We start from the raw sequence: 24,090 nt of genomic DNA on the forward strand, positions 1-24,090 counted from the left end.
ACGTAAATAATTTCACCTAACAGCACAATATCAGATATAAATGATCTATAAAGTGTTAAAATTTCTTATTTAACATTGAATAAATGGATTTATGTGTTACAGTTTAAATCATATCTATGAAGTAATATTTAAATTGTGCATGACTCATGAAACACATTTTGAGCTATCTTTCTAAGATATCTCAATAGTGGAGTCAGGGTTTGGGGACTTATAGTTGGAAACAATTAGTAGAAGCCTAAAATCCTGAGCTTTCATGTTGGTGTGTAAATCCCTTAAATCTCTTAATCACTCTCAGACCAGCTTTCATCTAATTTTCCCACGAGAGAGTTATCAAAGCAATCCTTGCAGTTGAATTAGGGCATGTTGGAGCTCTTCAGAGGATAGACTTTATATGCTTCTAATAAATCAATATGTATTCCCAGCCTATCTAATGTCATAATTGTGTTGAATTTGCTTCTTTAGAGTGCTATTTATGACATTATGTCTGCATAGAGTTATCATATTTAGATAAACTTATTTCCTAATCATTATAAAGGTAAATCTTCTATAAGTAAATAATACAGAATATTTAAGAGGGCTGTCTCACAGAAGTGCTTTTGTGTTTTTTTCTTAGGTAATTTTTTGTACATGACAAGATTATTTCAGGTCTTATCTTAGATGCTATGAATTGTAATAGCTATTAATGAAGATACAACTCATTGACTATTCTTGTTAGGTTGGTCAGGGTAAAACATTTTAATGCATGTGTCCTTTACATTACTGATGTGACTTAAAGAGGCAAACTATCAGTTTTTATTAGGATAACTGTCATAGTTAATGATTTTGTGAGGGGAACTAAAATATAATTTCCAAGTTCATCAAGCAAAGCCAGGACTGTTTGTAAGATTATCTTATAATGAATCATATATAAAGAATCTGGGTTATCTTTCCACAGACCAAAGACCAAAGAATCCAGCTGAGGGTATGGATCCCACAAAAATGTCTGAGGCCTAGAGCCCATGACAAAGTCTCATGCAAGCTCACTTCACAGATCTGTGATGAAAGGCCCAAAAGGTCAGGGGTGGAAACTAGAAAGTCTATGCTAGCAGGACACAGGATCTGTATTGGCACCAGGAAGTGGGCGCCCAAGGTAAGAAACAGTGCTCCCTTGAAAAGTACCACAGCCATCTTCCGCAGCAGCAGGGTCCTGAGCTCCTCCAAGGATGAGGAAAGCTGAGTTCCATTAGGAAAGTCAATGTGACAAGCTTCTCCAGGGAGTGATGATCTGAGGACCAGAGCTCTTCCAAAGTGAACCGTAGCTATTGTCAGTGACAATGAGGCCCCACGCATTCCTCCTCTGATGAGAACAGCCAAGTTCCTCAGGAAAGCTATCATGACAAGGTCCTCCAGCAGAATATCCCAAGAGAACCGGTAGCTCCCAGCAGCTCCCAGCAGCTCCCCAACAGCTCCCCAACAGCTTCTCCAGCTTTCCTAACAGCCTCCCAACAGCTTCTCAAAATCTGTCTCTTATGCTGCTGGCAACAATCCTCAGGTGGGCCTCCCACACCCAGCACCATGGTAGTTCAGTTCAGCTGGGTGTAACAAATTGACCACCAGTTAACAATGCAACACAACAACCTAATTACATCTTTTACTTTCAGTGTCAATGTCATGAAATGAAACCCTACAAAAATACATCACTTTTATATCTCAGTTCAACTTGCTGGCTCCTGATATTCTAGTTGTTGTTGGTATTCTAGTTTAGAAAAGTAATAAACTCTAGTCAATACCCTCTTTCCTTGTACAGACATTGTAAAACTGGTCAACATCTTCTAAAGTATTCATGCTAATAACAGCCATTTGTGAGTCTTGATGTTCACTCAGTTTCCTCATTATGATAATCTTTTGAGTGATCTGTGAAAGCTCATATCACAGTTGTGACCTCTAATTATAGCATTGTGTATTTGCATACTTCTCTCTTCCTGTTTTATCTTTATTTTGATTTGTGAGAGTATTTCTTCACAAATCCCCAAATCCTTTTCCTTTTTTTTTTTTTTTTTTTTTTTTTTTTTTTTTTTTATTTTAGGGAAGGGTCTACAGGGTGTTCAGGGTCTCACTACTAGATCGGACTCACTGTGATCCACCTGTTGACAGCCTCCCAAGAGCTGGTATTACAGGCTCATGCCACCACACTGAGTCTCAATTGCCATCTCAGTGCACCCCAGGGGCCAGCACGGCAGGCTTGGGGATCAAACCCCCAGCCCCTGTGCCTGCTTGCAGGCGCTTTAATCCACTGAGCTGTTTGGTCTCCCTCACAAATCCCTTTCTAAAATTTTCATTTTATTGTGATAGAAACATATATATATATATATATATATATATATATATATACACTCTTTTAAATTTTTTTTAAAGTTTATATTTATTGGTGACTATAGCTTCACTGTGGTATGCCTTGTGCATCTGTATTCCAGTAGCCAAGAGACTCCCTCCGGGCATGGTTTTACTTGCTCACTGCTAGAAAAAAGAAAGTAGTTTGGAGGATTTGCCTACTGAGACGCCTGGCCAAGTCACTGCACAGCCTGACTCAGTCAAGGTTTGCTTTCTTCTAGAGACATATTTCATAATGAAAAGAAAAATATTGTGAAATATCTATTAAGGAATTCCATTTCCATACCTAGATATGTGAAAAAATTGTGTTAGCAGGTTCCCATTGTTATTTTAAAAGAACAAAATAGTTTTTCATGAAAGTACAATGAAAATTCTTTCCATATAACTAATTCTTACTAGAACTGGTCTAATTAGGGACTGAAAAATGGGTCTACCATTGGAGGTAGAATAGAAGAAATAAAGATATGACAAGGAAATCATAACTAAAAACTGTACATTTAAGAAGATCAACATTCCTTGATATTAACTTTCAGAGATCACTCAAGTGGTTAAAGCTAGGTCCCTTTCCTTCCAGACCCATCACACTAAACATTCCTCAAGAATAATGCAATCTCATAAACTGGCATAACTGAGAAAAAATTCAGGAACCTGATCCTGTTGGGTCTGAATGGGCTACTGCCCTTCTGGGGAATGGGCCACCTTTTCCTGGGGTTTCCACTGCCTCAAGAGATGCATAGGTGTTCCTTATTCCAGGAAACAAGTACCTCTCTCTCTTATGGGCCCCCACTCTATTTCTTTATGTCTGTATCTTTTAATTCCTTCTTAGTAAAACTTTTGAAGCCTCATATAGTGTAGTACTGAAAATTATTTTTCTGAAATGATAATCAGCAAACCTGAAGACTTATTCTACAAAAGGAGAGGGGGCTAGGTTTCTAATCACAGCATTTTGGTATTCATCCTGCCTTCTCCCCTCAGAAACCAATTCCTCTATATCACTAAAAAGACAACCAAATGACAGAGAGATTATAGAATTTAAACTATAGTTTAGTCTTTATACAAAAATTGATTGTCTTCAGTGTGTTTACTTTCAGAATTAATTCAGAATAACTGCTATGAAACTTGAGGCAACAAGCTGAAAGAAATGGTGAAGATGGTGGCAGACATTAATGATTTTAAAACTTGGCCTTTAGACAAACCAAAAAAAAAATTTCTAGAAAAATCTAAGAAGAAAGGAGACAAACCTATCAAGTGATAATAATAAGAAAAAGAGATTTAACTACAGAGAGATATCAGAGAAAGAAAATGAAAAGGGAAAAGACATAATAAAAGGAATATACTTTTAAAATAATATACATACAATATCTTGACTGAATAAGGAACAGGAAATTTAAATAAAAGATAAACAAGAGAAAATTAAGTGAATTACCAAGAAGACTTTTCCTAAACAGTATTATCAATAAATTCAAGAAAAAAACCAATGTATTTTTAAACTATTCTTGATCACACAAGACATGAAAATCTATGTCACTTTCCAAATTTATAAAAACTTGAAATCCACATGTGTCAAAGACTGTGTATTTTATAGTTCTATGTTGCTTATGGATATTAGATGTATTTGAAAAAACCTAACAGTAGGGTTTATTTGACTGTTTTGAAACAGTTTGGATTTGGACCTGACCCACTTTGTCCAGGTGCTCATAGTTTGCTTGATACTTAGTGCTCAAATTAGAACTTGTCAATGTTGTCTCCTGACTTGATCCCTTTGGAACCAAAAGAACCTGCTGTCTGTAATTTTGGGTACTCACTTTGCCTTGCACCCCCCAACTTATGATAAGTAGCAAGATACCACTGCATTAAAATAATCCATCCTATTGATATAGGGGAAAGGAAACTCCCAACCTGAAAGGTACCAGGGACGAGCTCGTGTTCTCTAAAACTGAAGAAGGAACTTTAGGAACAAACAGAGATTAAGAGCAGAATATTCATTGAGAGTAAGCTTCTGTCAGAGAGGGAAAGAAGAGGGGCCCGAGCATGTTGTCTATGGGAAGCAGTCTCTTCCAGCGACTTTTATAGAGTAAAACCTTGTGGCGAGGCAGCTCTAAAATGGAGAATGTGAGAACTCCCTTAAGAAGACAAGAGGTGGGACAAAATTATTGTCAACCAATGAAATTACAAGCACCATTGCTGTAGAGAGCCTATACCGCGAATTGCGGCATCAGAACCAAATCCCTAGAGACCACTGGGTGAGGCCTGCTGCAACCCTCAGAGCCTGCGCTAGATTACCCCTCCCATCGAGCATGCTAAGATGGCGCTCATTTCCTGCTTCCGCGTTTGCTGTACACCCCATCTATGATGATGTAAGATGCCCTCCCTGAGAAAATAACCAATGACATTGTAACACGTATCAACCCTTGATTGGGTAGTGTGATAATATAAAAAAGACGCCCCACGCGAAAGGACGAACAGAGAGGAAAGACGGAGAGAGGAACTGCGCTCTCTTGGGGCGCACCACTCAGGAGAACGATTAAAGCTTTCCGCTGCACAAATCATGTTGAGTGCTTTCCTGCTGGACGGGAGGGCGCCCGACAAGATAAAATTGATTAAATCCAGAACAGAATGGGGAAGCGAGGCACGCAGCAAGTGGGCATGAATGTAGAACAGGACTTTATCTGGTAGCCAGCTGGTAGTGGTTGGAGTAGTGATTCTTTCTGGTTTTCTCAAGGTGATGATCAATCCCAGATGGTTATCTTTAGGGAGGTCAGCATTTGTTCAGTCTTCGGTCTTCAGGTCTGGCCCACAGCAGGAACACTGTCTCTCTCACAGTCACAATGCATCTTGCCTTCTCTGTTGTCTCCTTGAGGGCCTAGTCCTGTCTGACTAATGATCATATTTCTATCTAATTTAGCTGCCTACAGCACTATTAGTAGAGCAAATAAAACCATGACAGTCTCAAAAGGTCTTTAATGAACATTTTGATGAAATGTAATGCTTATTAACTACTTAAATATCTTTTTAAGAAAACTAATGCTCAAACCAATTATTTATAATAAGATTCCAAATTTCTAGCTCTAACAAATATCAAATATCAGACATAAAGAAAATTTTCATGTTAAATGAAAAATAAAATCAGGGTCATATAACTAGCATTGTTCTTGAAATCCTGAAAGGACACAAAACAGAAAAGAGTTGTATAGATGGAGTAGACAAAAATGAATAATTATTATCTGAAGGTGGTATATATTTTTATTTTAAAAACTCAGGTCAGTCCACTGGAAGACTATTAGAAGTAATCAGTATGTAGAGACACAGTGCTCACAATATATCCTAATTACTCTGTAGCACATCATCTAGAAAATGTGATTTTAAAAAATCTGTTGAAGTTTTATATCTGTACAATTCTTACCAATAGTAATAAGAAAAAAGAATAACAGGAAAAACATGGAAGACAATGTTATAAATTGAACACATCCCCAATTCCCCAATTCCAAATCCAAAATGCACCAAAATCTGAAGCTTCATGATGACCAATGTGATTGCCCAAGCGGAAAATTCCATACTATGCAGCTATGTTTCACAAACAAAATTATACAAAATATTGTATAAAATCACTTCCAGAGCATGTATAACTGAATTCTGTGCTTATTTGTGCCCCATCCCCAAAATACATCGTTATGTATATGCAAATATTTTTAGATTAAACCCCTGAAATCCAAAACCCTACTTGTTCCAAGCCTTTGGAATAAGGATTATTTAGCCTGTAAAAAGTATATGGGAAAAATATACCAGTGATATAAAAAAATCAACTTGTGTAGACTCAAAAAAGCACATAGCAAGGTTTTTATAAGAAAAATAGATAATAGAATGTTATTTATTCTCAAATTAATATATATTATAATTATAAAATTTATCTAGAAGATTAATCAAGTGAACTGTGAAGAATGACTAGCACACAAAAGCATTCAATATCTTAGGGTTGCTGGATGTGTCCTCACATGCATTAGCCATTTAATCAAAATATTGTGAACACAACATAAGGAGAAATTTGTAAAGTGCTTTGAGAAAATATTTAAGTTAATATGGTTAGTGGTTCATGCTGCTGATTTTGAAATATTTTTAAAATCTCAATCTTCATCATGAACTATTTAACTTTGCACTATCTGGACCCCTTGCCAGCTTGACCAACATAACCCTCTTGGCTCTGATTTGCTCTTCTACAGTGGAATAGAAGAGGCATGGCTGGAATTCATGATGGCAGCCAACATGCTTTTCTCCCTTTTAGAGAGGCAACAATCTTGTGCAAAGGATATGACCAATTCTGACTTCACTGATGTACTTCACTTAAAATGATTGCAAAGTGTTTAGAAAAGGAGGTCATCTGCCAGTCGCAGTAGAAATGTTGGCAGTCTAGTAACCACAAGGTATAGGCATTCATTCAGTGGGCAGGGAAGGGTGTAAGATCAAACTCTACTAGGTAAAAAGCACATGGTATCTTTAATACTGGCCATTGCTTTTAAAACACAAAACCTTGTTAGTGTTTCTAGTTGGAAGTGCAAGAGTCTGTCCCTTCTATACTAGTCTGAAAGGCCTTCCATAGTAATACTACATACTAGGTGGCTTAAATAATACAATTTTATTTTCCCATAATTCTGTAGGCTAAAAGGTCAAATCAAGGCCTTGGTGGTGTTTTTTCTGAACCTGTTTCTTTGCATTGCAGATGTTTGTCTTCTTGTATCTGCTTGTAGTCATTCATCCATGTCTGTTTGGGTCTTCATGTTTAACTATTATAACCCACCCAAATTGCCTTATTTAACTTAATTACCTCTTCAAAGTTCTTATCTCTAAAAATTGTCATATTCTGAGATACTAGGGCATAGGCCTTCAGCCTATGAAATGGGGAGGCACAATTTATTCTGTAATGCCTTATAGTTCTATTTCTGATTGGTTAATCATTGGGATGAAGAATTCACAGCAATTTCTCTATAGGCTTCTACCTTGGTGAGTATGGCCTCCAGATCTTACACTAGAATAATGGCAAAGTTGAAAAAGGATTACCCCTTTAATTCCAAATGCTAATAATGTGGCAACATATAGGAACTATGTAAAGTACAGTGAATACTTTAGAATCTATTCTAATTCAGTAGTATATTATGTTTTTGCTAAAATAGCTTTATTGAGATATAATGCATATACCATATAATTCACCATTTAAAGTAGGGTTAAGTTTTTCTTTATTATATTCACAGAGTTGTACAACTACTACTCTACTTCCAGAATGTTTTCATCCCCTCTCCAACAACGCCACTATTCCTCTTTCTTTTCCCTCAGTCTCTGGTAACCACTCATTAGTTTCTGTCTCTACTGATTTGCTGTTTGGAAATGTTCATATAAATGGAATCATATAATACTGTCTTCTAGTGGCTGGCTTTTTTCACTTAGCATGACAGTTTCCAAGTTCATCCACACTGTAGCCCATTTCAGTACTCCATTCCTTTTATTGCCAGATGAGATTCTATTGTGTGGATATATGACATTTTGTTTGGGTGTATCATGTTAACTTTATCCATTCATCAGATGGAGGGTGTTTACATTGTTTCCAGTTTTTGGCTTTTATGACTTATGTTGCTGAGAATTTTTATGTACAAATTTTTGTGTAGACATATGTTTTCAATTTTCTTGGGCTTAAACTAGAGTTGAATTACAGATTTTAATGTAACTATAAGTTTAACATTTTGAGGAACTATAAAACTTTTTCAAAGTGATTGTATCATTTTCTATCCCTCCATCAATACACCTAGGTTCTAACTTTTCCACATTTTTGTCAACCCTTGCTTTAACCCATTCTTTTTATTTTAGACCACCTCGGTCTGAAAGCATATACTATATGGCTTCTATTTTAAAATTGTTAAGGCATGGTTTGGGGTAGAGAATGTGATCTCTTGATGAAGGCTGCACATGAGTTTGAAAAGGGAACATATTCTGCTGTTTATGAAGTAGTCTGTAAGTATCAATTATATTCAGTTCATTTATGGTGTTTTTGAGTTCAACTATGTACTTACTGGCATTCTGCCTGTTATATCTGTCCATTTGTGACAAAGGAGTGTTGGAGTATCCAACTATAACAGTGAATTCACCTATTTATCACTGTAGTTCTGTTACTTTTTATCTGAACTTTAATAATTTTGCTTAATTTGTAGTCTACTCTTTTTGGAAGTGGCTTTTTCTAAATTTGTGTTACATAGCACATCTTTCATCTTTTTTCCCCCAATGTCAGGGATTGAACTCAGGACCTTGTATTTGCCAGGCAAGCACTTATTCTACTGAGCTACCTCCCCAGCCCCCATTCCTTCACTTTGAAACTGTAGGACTTTATATTTAAATATAATGTCTGAAACAAGACATTTATTCATGAAAAGACAGCCTTATCAATAAATGGTTCTGGGAAAACTGGGCATCATTATAGAGAAGCTTGAAATTTGACTTCTATTTCTTATTTGTACGAAAATAAACTTAAGTAGAATCAAATTTTTTTAGTGTGTTTGTCCCACTATCATTTGAAATTCTCCTCATCATAGTGAGAATTATTTGATCTATAACACTGATGGGAATTTGTGTGTGTGTGTGTGTGTGTGTGTGTGTGTGTGTATTTTAGGGAAGGGTCTACAGGGTGTTCAGGGTCTCACTACTAGATCAGACTCATACTGAGTCTTCTGTTTATAGCCTCCCAAGTGCTTACATTACAGGCACATGCCACCATGCCCAGTCTCAGTTGCCATCTCAGTATGCCCGAGGGGCAGGGCTGGCATGTCAGGCCCTGGGATTGAAACCCTGGCCCCTGTGTGTGCTTGCAGGCACTGCTGAGCTATTTGGCCAGCCCTTTCTTATGGGAATTTTCTTGCTAGAAGTGTTTCTCTATCCATACTTAATATGCTATTGCCTGTCCTTTCAGTTTTTTAGATGTAGTTTTGTATAGTGAATAAGTAAAAAAGGTTTTGCCAAACCTCTTAGTCATAGTCAATACAAGAGCATTCCTTCTAAAACAAAGGGAAATCTAGAAATATTTATGGTTGAAACTGATCAGCTTTTGGGTCCAAAAAATAAAAAGAATAAATGATTTCTCTCAAGTAGATAGTTTTCCTTCAAAAAAAGTAATTGAGATTTCTGCTAGAGTCCTGCTGAGTCCAGCCACCCCTCTTTGCTCTGAGTACTGCTGGTGGTATGTCATAGCCCTAGCGCTACCTCCCACCCCCCAGCTTTCCTGTTGGAGCTCTGTTGAGCCTGGCTGCCCATCCTTGACCTGAAGACCACCAGGAATATGTGACTCCACAGCAACTCATAGGAGTCTTGGAGAGCACTACTCTGTGCCAATGACCATCAATATAGCCTTGTACAACTTTGGCTTGCACTCATTATTATCAGATTCTTCTTGAACTTTGGCTTGCTCCCTCTCCTTAATGAGGTAGATATCACATTGAATCCCACACATCAGGAACATTGGTGAGCCTACCCTGCCTTCATACTCTCCAGAAAGCCTTTCTCATCTGAACCACACCCATCTGCCATCACTGCAAAAATGACTAAAGGAAGAAACAAAGGGAAATCTCAGACCTCTAGCCACCCAAAACAAGTCCATGAGACAAGATCATTGAAGAGCTTGGAAGTCACACACCTGAAATTTCTTTGATAGCAACTGAAGTAAAGAAACAATTATATCGGGCAATGAAATCAGATCAGAAGTAATCTGTCAGGTAAAAAAGGAAATGATAACAATCATGAAAGAATTGTTTGATACATCTAAGAAAGACACAGATAAAAACAAATAGAATGGCATAGGAAAATGATGGAAACAGTGCATGAACAATATAAGGAAGAATTAGAATGCATGAAACAGATTTCCAGAACATTAAAAATTCCATTGAAAGGTGGAAAACCACTTGAATGAAACAGAAGATAGAATTTCAGACCTTGAAAATAGCATTGCAGCTAGTGATCATGAAAGAAAATAGCTATTAAAAATAGTGAGAAACCAGAAAATAACAGTACAACAGCTGCAAGATGATGTGAAGAAAAATAATAGAATACTAGTAGGTATGAATGAAACAGCTGCAGCTAACACAAAAGACATTTAAAAAAAAAGTGGTTGCAGAAGTAGTAGCAGAAAACTTCCCAAGCATGGAAAATGACAGATACAAAGATAACTTGAGCATATAGAACTCCAGCTAAATAATCACCCACACACATAATAATAAAGATCCCAGAAATTGAGCAAAAGGAACAGAATACGAAAAGCTGTTAGAGAGAAAATACAGATCACCTATAATGGAAAGCACATCAGAATCATGGAAGATTTCTCAACACAGACCATCAAATAAAAAAGAGTTTGGGGTGAGATATATGATTTCTTGGAAGAAAATATCTTTCAACCCAGATTGCAAAACTATCTATCAAATTTAATGGAAGAATTAGATGCTTCCATGACAATGAACAGCTGGACAAATTCATGACAACTAAACAATCCTACAAAGAGTACTGACAAATATTTTAGAGACAAAGATGACCACAAGTTCAACAACAACAGAAGAAAACTATTAAGCAGAGCAAGTAATCAAGCAAAGGGGAAAAGTAGGGATCCTACAGTAGGAAAACTACATCACAAAGATAAGCCAGTAACTACAGCCATAACTATCAGTGTTAATGGCCTCAATTCACCAATCAAAATAAGTAAACTGGCACACTGGATAAAGAGAAAAAATACAATAAAATGCTGCATAGAAGAATCATTTAACTCATAAAGAAATTAAAAGACATTTCCAAAGAATGGAAAACAATACTTTTTGAGAAAGGAACCCAGAACAAAGCAGGGGTAGCTATTCTGATTGCTGACAATGTCAACTTCAAACCAAGTGTGATCAAAGAACCAAAGAAGGTCACTACATACTTGTTAGGGGAATATGGCAAGAGGAAGAGATAACAAGTATAAATACATGTGCACCCAATGTAGAAGCACTCAAATATATAAGACAAATTTTAACAGACACTAAAAATCTAATGAGCAATAATATAATTGTATTGGGGGATTTTAATACCCCATTGACACAAAGAAATAGATCAACCATGCAAAAATGAGTGAAGAAACAACAGAACTAAGCTAAACTTGTGAAGAAATGGACTTAGTAGAGCTTTACAGAGTGTTTCATTCAACAGCATCACAATACACATTTTTCTTAAGTGCACATGGGATGTTATCCAAAATAGATCACATGCTAGCACATATAACATGGTTAAGTAAATGCAAAGGAATCAAAATTATCCTATGCATATTATCTGACCATAGTGCAATGAAACTGGATATTATTGACAAAAGAAAGAGCAAAAACTGTATAAACACATGGAAACTAAATAATACACTTCTGAATAATCAATGGGTCACAGATGAAATTAAAGAAGAAATTAAACAACATGTACTATCAAATGAAAATGCAGATACAACTTACTGGAACTTGTGAGATGAAGTGAAAGCTGTCTTAAGTGGGAAATTCATAGCAACAAATTCTCACATTAAGGAAACAGAGTGAGCTCAAAAAACAACTTTATCCTGCACCTTAAACTCCTAGAAGAGGAAGAGCAAGTCACATTCAAAGCCCAAAGAAGGTAGGAAATTATAAAGATCACAGCACAAATAAATGCAATGGAGACTAAAAAAAATCAGCACAAAGAATTAGTGAGTCAAAGAGTTGGTTTTTTTTTTCATTGTTAATAAAAACATTTATTTTTTATTTTATACAGAACAAACTGAAGTCTGCATGACTTGACGGTTACCCAGGGGTTTACAGTGTCCACCTCAACAGCATGGTTCTGGGGTTTGCGGATCCACACAAACGCAGGCCGGTGCATAAAGGGAAGAAGGGCCACAGCAGGAGTGTATTGCAGCCTTTCTCAAAGAAAAGGCAGTGGAGCATTCTGAGTCACTGAAAACCTGTGTTAATGGGGCTTCTAAAACACACACTGTACCGTGAGCTTTTCCAAAGGGGACAGGAAAAAAAAGACACTGATAAATAAGGGAGCATTTTCTGTGGCAGGGATGGGAAGGGAGGCTTACTACACTCAATGTCCCCAGCCCATGGACCTGATATTCTAAGAAGACCATATATAATCTTGAATCATCTCTTTGCTCAAAAGGAAATGTTCATACCCCTGGGACCAGTCCATGAAAAGGCCAGTCATTCCTGAGCTCCTGTTCTATCCCCCATAGTGTATTACCAGGAGAAAGGTCAGACTGTAGTGGCTTGAGTTCTGCAGAAGTAAAAGCTTAGTTCACATTAATTGCTGTTAAATCCTAGTGATTGGGAAAGACCACAGATCAGACAGACCTACTAAAGAGTCTTTAGTAGGGACCAAGAGGGGAAGGTCCAGAGTACCCTCAGCATGAGGCAGATCAGGTACATCAAGTCTGGAAGGAGGTTTTAATAATACTTCCAGACTTCAGGTTTTTTTTGTTGTTGTTGTTGTTTTTTGGGGGGGCAGAACTGGGGATTGAACTCAGGCCCTTGCGCTTGCGAGGGAAGCACTTATTCCACTGAGCCAGCTCCCAGGCCCCCCAGACTTCAATTTTGATGGGATAACAATGAAAATCAAATGAAGCATTAGGTGGTGCCAGTCACAACAAATGCCATACCTTCACAGTTACTTGGTAGCATAAAAAAGACACTGCCAAGCCATGCCCAGCTATCCAATAGGTCTTACTAGAAGGCATCTATGTGCATGGGCGAGGGCTTGGCATAGCTAGCTGATAATCCAAAGTGATCTTTGTGGAAACAGGAAGCGCAAGGTCCTGATTTCCTAAGTCTAGAGGGCTGAGCAGAGCAGAAGCAAAAGCTCCAGTGACCACAGATTGTCTGTAAACTGCTCTGACCCAAAAAAGAGGAGCCAGATTCTTACTTTAGACATGGTGGGGGCCAAACCTAACCCATATCACATGCATTACTCCCAGTCATCCTCCAGCTGAGGGGAAACTCATACCAGGCAGGGGAAGGGAGCTGGTTATGAAGAAGGGATCACTTTTTATCTTTTAAAGTCTTAATTTATATTTTAATGTCAAACATATTTTCAGTGCCTCAGATACAATTTAATTTTAAATCTTTAAAGGTCCCTTGAAACAAAAGTATACTATTTTGTTGTTGTTAAGCTTCTTATCTTCTGGTAGTCAAGTTTCCCCCCAGTTCCCAAGTTTTACCCTGACTTAGAGTCCACAAATTTCATCAAACCATCTGTGCTCATGGATTTAGGCCTTTCTAGAGGGAAGCCCAAAGCTCGGCTCCAGATGAGCTGTGCCAGCACACCCAGAGCCCGTGACACTCCAAATAGGACTGTGTAATAATTCATCTCCGTCATGCCATAGTACTGGAGCAGCACCCCACTGTGAGCATCTACGTTGGGCCAAGGATTCTTGGCCTTGCCCTGCTCTAGGAGAATATTGGGTACAATCTTATACAGTTGAGCAACCAGTTTAAACATGGGGTCATTGGGCAGGTGTTTCAGAGCAAACTCTCGCTGACAGGAATATCATGGATCAGTCTTTCTCAGCACCGCATGGCCATAGCCTAGGACAACCCGTCCTGAGTTAAGTGTGTTCCAGATGTAGTCTCGTAACTTCTCATCTGATACATCTTTGCCAACTTCCTTCTGTAGTTGTGTTAGCCACACAAGCACCTCCTGATTCACCAGTCCATGTAGAGGCCCTGCCAGCCCATTCATGGCTGCTGCAAATGACAGGTAAGGGTCTGAAAGGGCACTGCCCACTAAATGGCTGGTATGGGCACTTACATTGCCACCCTCATGGTCGCTGTGGATGGTGAGGTATAAGCGCATGAGTTCCGTGAACTGAGCATCCGTATAGCCTAACATGTTAGTGAAATTATGGGACCAGTCCAGCTTACAGTCAATGGCCCCAATACTACTGCCCTCGCGGTAAAGATTCCGGTAGATCTTTGCTGCAACACAAGGTAGCTTTGCAATCAGATCCATACAATCTTCATAAACCAACTCCCAGTACTTGGTTCGGTTGATACACTCTGCATATGCCCGGGCAAAGTTACTATCACTGTTGAGGGCTGTAACAGCTGCACTTAGCTGAGACATGGGGTGCAGATTGGTAGGAAAGTTGTCCAGCATGGTGACCACATGCGAAGGCAGAGCTGCTCTCTTTGCCCACTCATTTGAGAGCCACGAAACCTGTTCTTCTGTTGGGATCTGTCCAGTTACTAGCAGCCAAAATAATCCTTCAGGCAGGGGCTCTTCCCCACCCTTAGCTTTGGGCAGCAGTTTCTGGCACTCAGGGATACTGTGGCCTCGGAAGCGGATGACCTCATCAGGATCAAGAACTGATGTTTCATAGACTAGTCCCTTCATGCCTCTCATGCCACCATACATCATGTTCACAGTGATTTGGCCCACCACGTCTTGCCATGTTGCTGTCTGAAGGTCTTAATTCTGGCCTGCTCCTTAGGTATCAGGTTGGCCAATACATCTTTCAAATTCGTGGAAGAAGCACTGGCATGTCGGGCAGCAAGAACAAAACAGGATGAGTTCTTGGCTCCCAAGGCCAGGTGGCCGCAGTAAGTAGAGCCATGGCCAGCAAGCCCCAGGTCTGGTGGAAGGGAAGGAGGGGGTGAGAGCTGCGGCACGAAGAGGAGCCGCCGCCGCTGCACCACAGGCTGCGCTAACTGGTGGACAAGGTTGAAAAGCAAGAGTTGGCTTTTTGAAAGAACAAATAAAATTGATAAACCCCTATCAAATCTCATTAAAAAAGGAAAGAAGACATCAAATTAATGCAATGAGGAAGGAAAAGAGTGAAATCACTACAGACCCTATAAAACTTCAGAAGATAATCAATACCCATTTCCAAAATCTTTACTCTCACAGAATGGAAATTCAGAACAAATGCACAGATTCCTCGATACATATGAACTACCAAAGCTGAAGCAAGAAGATATAAAATTTCTGAATAACCCAATATCAGTCAATGAAATTTAAAATGTAATAAGAAACCTGCCAACAAACACAATCCCAGTGCTGGATGGATTTACAGCTGAATTCTACAAGAAATTTAGGGAAAATCTAATGCCAAATCTTCTCAAACTCTTCAATGATTCTAAAAGAAAGCTATTCTCCTAAACTTATTGCTGTAGGCAAGTATTACTCTGATAACAAAACCAGAGAAGGACCCAACCAAAAAAAGACCATGACAGGCCAATCTTCCTAAAGAATACAGATGTAAAAGTTGTCAATAAAATACTAGCAAACACAATGCAACAAATCATTAAGAAGATTATACATCACCACCAAGTGGGATTCATACCAGGAATTCAGGGTTGGTTTAGTATACACAAAATCGTAAATTTAATATACCACACCAATAGAGTCAAAGACAAGATCACATGATTAGCTTAATAGATGCAGAAAAAGCTTTGACAAAGTCCAACATTCATTCATAATAAAAATCCTACAGAAAATTGGAATAGATGGTCTTTACCACAACCGGATAAAAGCCATCTATGAGAAACCAACAGACAACATCTTACTTAATGGAAAAAAGTTGAAAGCCTTCATTTTAAAATCAGGAACAAGACAAGGATGCCCACTGTCAACACTTCAATATAGTTCTGAAAACATTAGTCAGAATGATCAGACAAGAGAAATAAATAGAAATAATTATTGGAAAAGAAGAAGTAAAATTATCATTATTTTCAGGGGACATTATACTGCATATAGAAGGCTCCAAAAACTCCAAGAGACTTGTAGATTTAAAGAAAATTCAGTTGCAAAGCAGGATACAATGTCAGCATTTAAAAATCAATAGCATTTCTATATACAAACATTGAACATACCAAGAAAGAAATTATAGAAACCATGCCTTTCACATAATTCCCCCAAAATGAAATACTTAGGAATCAATCTTACAAAGGAAGCAAAAAATTTATATAGTGAAATTATAGTACTCTGAAAGAAGACATCAAAGAGGATTTCAGAAAATGGAAAGATATTTTTTGTTCCTGGATGGGAAGAATCAACATTGTGAAAATAGTCATACTATCAAAATTATTACACAGATTCAATGCAATTACAATTAAAATACCATTAATATACCTTACAGATATAAAAAAATATTAAAATTCATCTGGAACTAGAAGAGAACTAAAATAGCAAAAGCAATCTTGGGCAACAAAGGAAAGGCAGGAGATATCACAGTGTCTGACTTGAAATTATACTACAAAGCTACTGTGATAAAATCAGAGCAATTGTGATAAAAACAAAAACAAAACAAAACAAAACAAAAAGACCTGAGGATCAATGGACATAACTACAAATGCACTTAGCCATCTTATCTTTGACAAAGGAGCCAAACATTTTCATTGGAAGGAAGATAGCCTTTTTAATAAATGGGCCTGGAAAAAGTGGCTTTTCACATGCCAAAAACTTAAAATAGACTCATCCCTATCACCATACGCAAAACTACAATCAAAATGGGTCAAAGATTTAAATATTAAAATTGAAACACTAAATCTTCTAGAGGAGAAAGTAGGTAGAAATGTTAAGGTCATAGGGGTAGGTAGAGAGTTTATAAACAAAAATCAAATTGCACAGGAAATACTTCAAAGAATCAACAATTGAGATCTGATCTTTTTGAAAAGTTTCTGTACTTGAAATGAAATCACCAACAGAATAAAAAGAAAACCCATAAAGTGGGATAGAATTACAGCAGACTAAACTTCAGACAAAGGACTCCTATGTAGAACATATAAAGAGTTAAAAAAATCAGGCTTCCAAAATTCAAAGACCCAATCCAAAACTGGGATTCTGAGCTGAATATACACTTCACAAATGAAGAGTTACAAATGGCAAATAATTATATGAAAAAATGTTCAGCATCATTGGTGATTCAAGAGATGCAAATTAAAATAATGCTGAGATAACATCTTATGCCAGAAAGAATGGTCATCATCAAGAAATCAGCCATTAAGACATGTTGGAGAGGCTGTAGGGAAAAAGAAACCCTTCTCCACTGTGGCGGGAGTGCTGATTTCCAACCATCATGGAAATCAGTATGGAGGTTCCTCAAAATGCTGGGATTGTAGCTTGCATTCAAGCCAGCTATTTCTCTCCTAGGTATTTTTTGCAAAAGAACTGAAATCATCATACCACAGCAATATATGTGCACTCATGTTTATAGCAGCACAATTTCTCTTTGCTAAATCTTGGAAACAACCCAAATGCCCATCAACTGAGGAATGAATAAAAAAAGGTGTGGTGTTGATACAGAATGGAATATACTTAGGTAGGTGAAAAGAGTAATTTGAGGCTTTTGTAGATTATGCAATCAGATCCACATGTACAAACACTGTAGTATCTCAATAGTGTGAAAACCTGAAAAAATAATGAAAATTTAAAAGGTAAAACACATACCATGAAAAGGAAAGAAATTGTTCAATGGGAAGGAAAAGCTGGGATGAGAAAAAGGAAGAATGAATGAAGGGAAAAAGATATATTTAGGTATATATGGAGAACAGCCTGGATAATTATACTGTTGATTTCTGCTGGTCTGAAAGGAGCAATTAATGTTTAATTTTTTTCTTTGTACTCTGATTGATTTTCCTCTTTTGAATTTTGTATAATTTCTTTGTTATTGTTTTGTGTTTTTTTTCTTTAAATGAATTTTATATGCTTATGTCTGGTAATCTGAAGAACTAATCTGAAGATAGCATCATGTAATACAGCAATCATTCTTAAATTCCTATTACTTTTTTAGCGAAATGTATCATTTCTAATGATTTTTTTAAAATCACTGTTTTGTATTCTTTAAAAATAAAAAAATAAGGGCTGACCAGATAGCTCAGTGGACTAAAGCACCTGTTTACACAGATGCTGGGGTTTGATCCCTGATGTGCTGTGCTGGTCCCGCCCTTGAGGTGAGCTGAAATGGCAAATGAAACTGGACATGGTGGCATGTGCATGTAATCCTAGGCTGAAAACAAGAGGACCACTACAAGTCTGATCTGTGTAATGAAACCCTATAGATCCTGTACTAAAATACAAAAAATAAAAAAAGTAATTGAAATGAAAATGTTTTATTATTTAAAAAAATAGAAGTCATTGAAAGATTGCCAGTGTCAGAATAAGGATAAAGTAATTGGTTTTGCTTCTTATTTTAAAACACTTAATATTTTTTTTCCTAAAACAGCAGTATATGAACAAAAGATCTTCACCTTGGCTTAATGGTGACTTAATAATATAATCCAACAACACTTTTAGGGACCAACCTGTATTTGAGGAATTTTATTATATTAAAATTTGTTGAAGGTCTGGCAAGATAGGTCAGTGACCTATGTGCCTGCTTAGAGAAGTGCAGGGACTGGGATTTGATTCTCATCATCACATGCTGTGATAGTCCTGCTCCAAGGCACACTGAGCCAACCAATGAAACCAGGCATGGTGGTGCATATCTGTAATATATATGCTGAAAACAAGAGGATCACTATGAGTCCGAGCTGTGTAGTGAGACCCTGTACCAAAAACATCAAAACAACAAAAGTGGTTGAAATGATTTAGCAACATTGTAATAGATAATTGTTATATAATATTTCTTGTAATTTAAAATATTCTTACATAAAGTTTTGATATTATAAAGACTTAGGACACATTGTTCTTATAATATGAGACACTTTTTATAACATAGGAGCACAGGGAGATCATAGAATTTAGCACCTAAATTTATTTTATGGAACAACTACATTCAGATCATAAAGCTTAAAACATAATTATTTCCTCAAGATAAAGTCTATCGTTACTCTATTTATAATTCTATTTATTTATTTTGTATTTTTAGGGAAGGGTCTACAGGATGTTCAGGGTCTCACTACTAGATTGGACTCATAGTGATCCGCCTGTTTACAGCCTCCTAAGAGCTGGGTTATAGGTGCATGCCACCGTGCCCAGTCTCAATTGCCATCTCAGTATGCCCTAAGGGCGGGGCCAGCACAGCAGGCCAGAGGATCAAACCCCAGTCCTTGCACCTGCTTTCAGGTGCTTTAATCCACTGAGATATTTGGCTGGCCCTCATTATTCTATTTATAATTTTAAAAAGTGTTTACAGAGCAAGTTTATTGCTAGGAATAAACTCTGAAGTGTAAACATGTTATAATATAATCAATGGACTACTAATTTATTACTTATCCATAAATATGGATCAGAAAGATCCATATTTAAAGACACTTTAACAACATGCTTATTTCATCATTCATCCACTCATCAAATATTATTTAATGTGCAACTGTATGGTAGATGCTAGCAATGTAACAAGGAAAATAGGCCTCATGGAACTTGCTAAAAGATGCATATCTCTTTCCCACTCCATCCTCTGAAGCAATAGAATTAAAGTAGATGCCAGTGGAGGGGAGCGACATGAAGAAACCCAAGCAGCAGGGATCAGCGAAGCTCCTAGTGCAGTCACAGGAAACCTCTTTGATGGGGAGCCTACAAGCTATGATGCTTGACAGGACCAAGCAGAGCCTTGGAGGGCTGGGGACTGAATGGCAGGGGCAAAAGATCTGAGGGTGAAAAGGATGCCAAGCAGTCCATGAACTGCAAAAAAGCTCAGTGATGCATCATGAGAAAGGAAGAGAGAAGGGTGTGAGCAGGCAGCGGTCACCAGGTTAGGTGTGTTGGGGAACCAAGTATGCATAAAGCAAGGCCTCAGTAGGTCATAGTATGGGTAAAGTTTAAGGTTTTCTCCTCATGACAGTGACTATATATACTGAACATATAATTTTGGAATATTTGAAGTTAAGTATAAATGTGGGAAATAGGAATTGAAGTTGAAAATCCTTAGAAAATAAAGTAAAACATTGTGTCGGAAGGTATATCTATATCTATCTATATATATATATATATATATATATATATATATATATATTGAATAGACAAACTTGCAATTTCCTTTTAGGCTCTGTGGGTACCCTAAATTAACTTTAGAAACTGCCAGAGTTCTAAGGACTCTGGAAACATTTACATATATCCCTGGTAGCTAGAAGAATTTCTAACTCAGGCCTTCATGACTGAAAGCATCTTGAATCATTTATTAATGAGATAAGATGGTTTTAAAAAGATAACTCAAAAATGTCTCATCAACAATAACAACATCTAACATTTATTGTGTATTTATTATAAGTGAAACATTATCATTATTGTTTAGTATGAATTAATTAATCTCTGTAATTACTATCATTATCCTCATTTTAAAAATGCAGAAACAACGAGTAATTTGGCTGTTGCCATATTGCAATATCAAAAAGCTGGGATTTGAACCTAAAAAATCAGAGACCGTGCTGTGCTCAGTATGCTTCACTGCCCAATCTTAGGGTTACTCCTCATGGTCCTGTGTGTAGTGCAGCCACAGAGCACATCTGGTAGTTCTGGCACAAGTTAATGAAGGAGAGGTTTTTCTGCTTCAACAATAAGAGGTATTTATGTCAACTAGGGAGTTCCACTGTTAGAGTGAGGATTTAGAACAAAAAGTTTTTTTGATTGGAAAACCAAGTGAATATGAGATGATCACTTGACACATATGCAGAATCTTATGTGCCTATGCAGGAGACGGTTGCTTATGTTATTCAGCCTTAGGACATAATCTGTCCTCCATCCTACATCCTGAAATTAACTAGGATGACTCATAAAGGAGGTAGCCATGGAATTATGAGCTTAGAAATCATTAATTACTTTAATATGCATAAGAAAGGAAAATGTGGTGTTTGACATAAGCACATTTCTTCATCAGATTCCTGTAATTTTTATTTTTTTTGACAGTGTTGATTAAAAACATTCTGTTATTTGCAATCTAAATTCAATTCAGAAATATGTGAATTTTTAGGAATGCTTTCTTGGAGAACAATAAAAAAATTTTAGTACATATCAAGACTTTGTACAATGTCTCAGACATTCCTTGAAGTTATTTATTTATTTATTTTTTTATGTATTTGATAGAGGGTTTCATTTTGCAGCTTGGAATGATAGTGATCCTCCTATTTTCAGCATTCCCAGTGCTGGTAATACAGGCATGTGTCGCCACAACTGGTCTTGTAGTTATTTTTTTATCTCTTAAAATTAAATGTTAATGTGTATAGCAGTATATTCTATCAATGAATTTTGCAATTCAATGTGTATGTATTCAAATATGAGATAGTGGAAGAAAATACTAATTTCTAATTATCTTTGCCAGATGGTAGGCTAATATCTTCCAGCAGAAAGACTAGGAAATCAGTTTGTGAAAATCTAAAAGAAGTTATGAAAATATGTAGAAATAAAATTTTTCCTTGAAGTGCCATTTTCTATCTTTAAATTAAAATTTTATTTCATAAATTACAGTAAATGTAGATTGTTATGGATCTTATAGCTATACGTTTATTTGTTTTGATATAGTAGAGTTATATTCTAGAATTTTCTTCTGTTTATGATGGTCTATAATCACAGCATGATTGAAGACATAAGAAACAAACTAACTGCTAAAAGAATATGAGGAAAATTGAAGCATAAATATGAATGGGTGAGATAGATAACAGGAAACTACTATCTAAAAAGGAGTTAATAGATTTTAATTCTTTCATTACACATATACAATGATGTTAACAAAACTCAAATTAATATCTGAAAAGTCAAAAGGTAGAGAAAGTTGAATGCTCTAAAATAGTGCTTTCTTATATGCACAGTTATTTCTTATGACTATTAATGATACATAGAAATGTGTTTACATATTTAAAGCATTGGCATTTACATGAAAATGATGATATTTTACATGTGCTAGAGATACAATGACACAGGGAAATCATTGTGGATAAAATCAGTAATTTCATGCATTCATATTTTTATGTATCATAATATCATATTGAAAAATGACATTAGAGCTATATTGAATTGAGAAACATGATGCAAAATTTCTGTGCTCTTTAACCTGTACTGAGATTAATTCTGAAATTACATGGAGCAAGTAATTTACTGGGTATGAACTGGAGCCAAGAAACTTCAACATATTGGAATTGCCTTTGAATTGAAAATGTATTATTACAGCTGGTTAGATTCCTAGTAGACAGGCACACTGCTCTAAAGCATTCACTGAGAAAGATTTTATTGCATTTTATTTTTTTATTAGAGAAAGACGTTAGATTCTAGATATTTTCAGTGAAAAGTCTTTGCTAATTTCAACTTTAAGTTTTCCACTCTTTCATTTTGTCAACAATTTCAAGTAGGGGACTCTTTCCTCCTCGCTCTCACTGTCTCAGAAAACCTCCACCCCTTCCATCCAGCCCAAGCTCAGGCCCAGCAAGTGTGGGGGTGAGCTCCTGTGTGCCACTGCAATGGTCGGATCTACCCGGCTCAAGCCCAGGCCAGCCCCTGACAAGAGGGCCTCTGGAGCCCCCCCGCCCCCAAGCCCACCCAGTGAGTGAGGACTTCTGCTACACTCTCAGGATCCCCAGATCCAGGCCCCGCCCAGGCCTGGCTAGTGTGTGGGAGAGCTTCTGCACTCCCCTGTGCTCCCTAGGACAGGGGCACAAAAGAGAGGAACCACAGGTTAACTGTTGCACCAGAGGGGCACGAAAGGTTCAATTCCAAGGACTGCAGCAGGAAGGAGCTGAACACAACAGCTATATCCAAGCCAAGAACAACAGGATAAACTCAAACTTAACAGATCTGCACCCCAATTTCATTAGGTGCTAAGTTTGTAACTGCACCAAAACTCTACATTAAAGGTCAGAGGTCAGTGCTATATAAAATGACAAAGAGAAGGAGAAAAATGCAATTTCAGCCCTCAAGCTTACCCAAAACAAGTGCAAAGGACACTAGTTCAGCTGAAATGTATGAATTAATAGTGTCGGAAGAAAAGAAGCAACAGCAGAAAGGTATAGAGGAACTCAGAGTGGAATTAATTTCCAGAACAGAAAAAATCTCTGAAGTCATAGTATCTGAAGTAATGAATCAAATACAGAAACATAAAGAGGAAAAGCAAACTGAAAAAAAAACTGTGCAGTAAAGGAATTAATAACTGCTTCTAAAGAAGACATTGATAAAAAAATAGAGGAGATTAGAAAAATGAAGGATTCCTTGAATGAGCAATACAGGAAAGAAATAGATCTCATGAAGCAGGCAAAAAGATATAGAGGAACTTTAAATCTCAAACACAAGCCTGCAAAACCGCTTGAGTGAAAGGGAAGACACAGTTTCAGATATTGAAGATGCTGGTGCAGCTAGTGAAAAAGTAAGAAAAGATCTTTTAAAAACAACTAGAATGCAGGAAAAAATAATCCATCACCTTCAAGATGATGCAGAGACGAACAATGTGAGACTAGTAGACATCAATGAGAAAGAAGGAGTCAATACAAATGATATAAAAAGAATTTGGGCAGAAGTAATAGCCAGAAAACTTCCCAAATATGAGGAAACATTCTGACATGCAGGTAACTGAAGCATACAGAACTCCAAATAACTTTAACCTGATTAAAAACACACCGAGACATATAATAGTAAAGATCCTAGAAATCCAGCTCAAGAAAAATAACTGAAAGCCACTAGAGAAAAGAAGTTGATCACATTCAGAGGAAAACCCTTCAGAATTATGGCTGACTTCTCTTCATAAATTGTGAAGGCAGGAAGCTCATGGAGCAGAGTACTTCAAGTTCT

At 37.1% G+C, this 24,090-nt stretch overlaps 1 protein-coding gene across 1 annotated transcript; it reads right to left on the minus strand.

The window, feature by feature from the left end:
- Positions 1-13,512: 13,512 nt before the first annotated feature.
- Positions 13,513-15,010, minus strand: LOC101570521 (citrate synthase, mitochondrial-like). Its single transcript, XM_012514366.2, is given in 3 exon segments — positions 13,513-14,822; positions 14,825-14,971; positions 14,974-15,010. Coding segments are annotated over 3 exon segments (1,395 nt in total). The 5' UTR covers positions 14,996-15,010; the 3' UTR covers positions 13,513-13,596.
- Positions 15,011-24,090: the final 9,080 nt, after the last annotated feature.

Source organism: Octodon degus, unplaced genomic scaffold (genome assembly GCF_000260255.1).
Source record: "Octodon degus isolate 3935 unplaced genomic scaffold, OctDeg1.0 scaffold00030, whole genome shotgun sequence".
Classification (NCBI taxonomy): Eukaryota; Metazoa; Chordata; class Mammalia; order Rodentia; family Octodontidae; genus Octodon; species Octodon degus.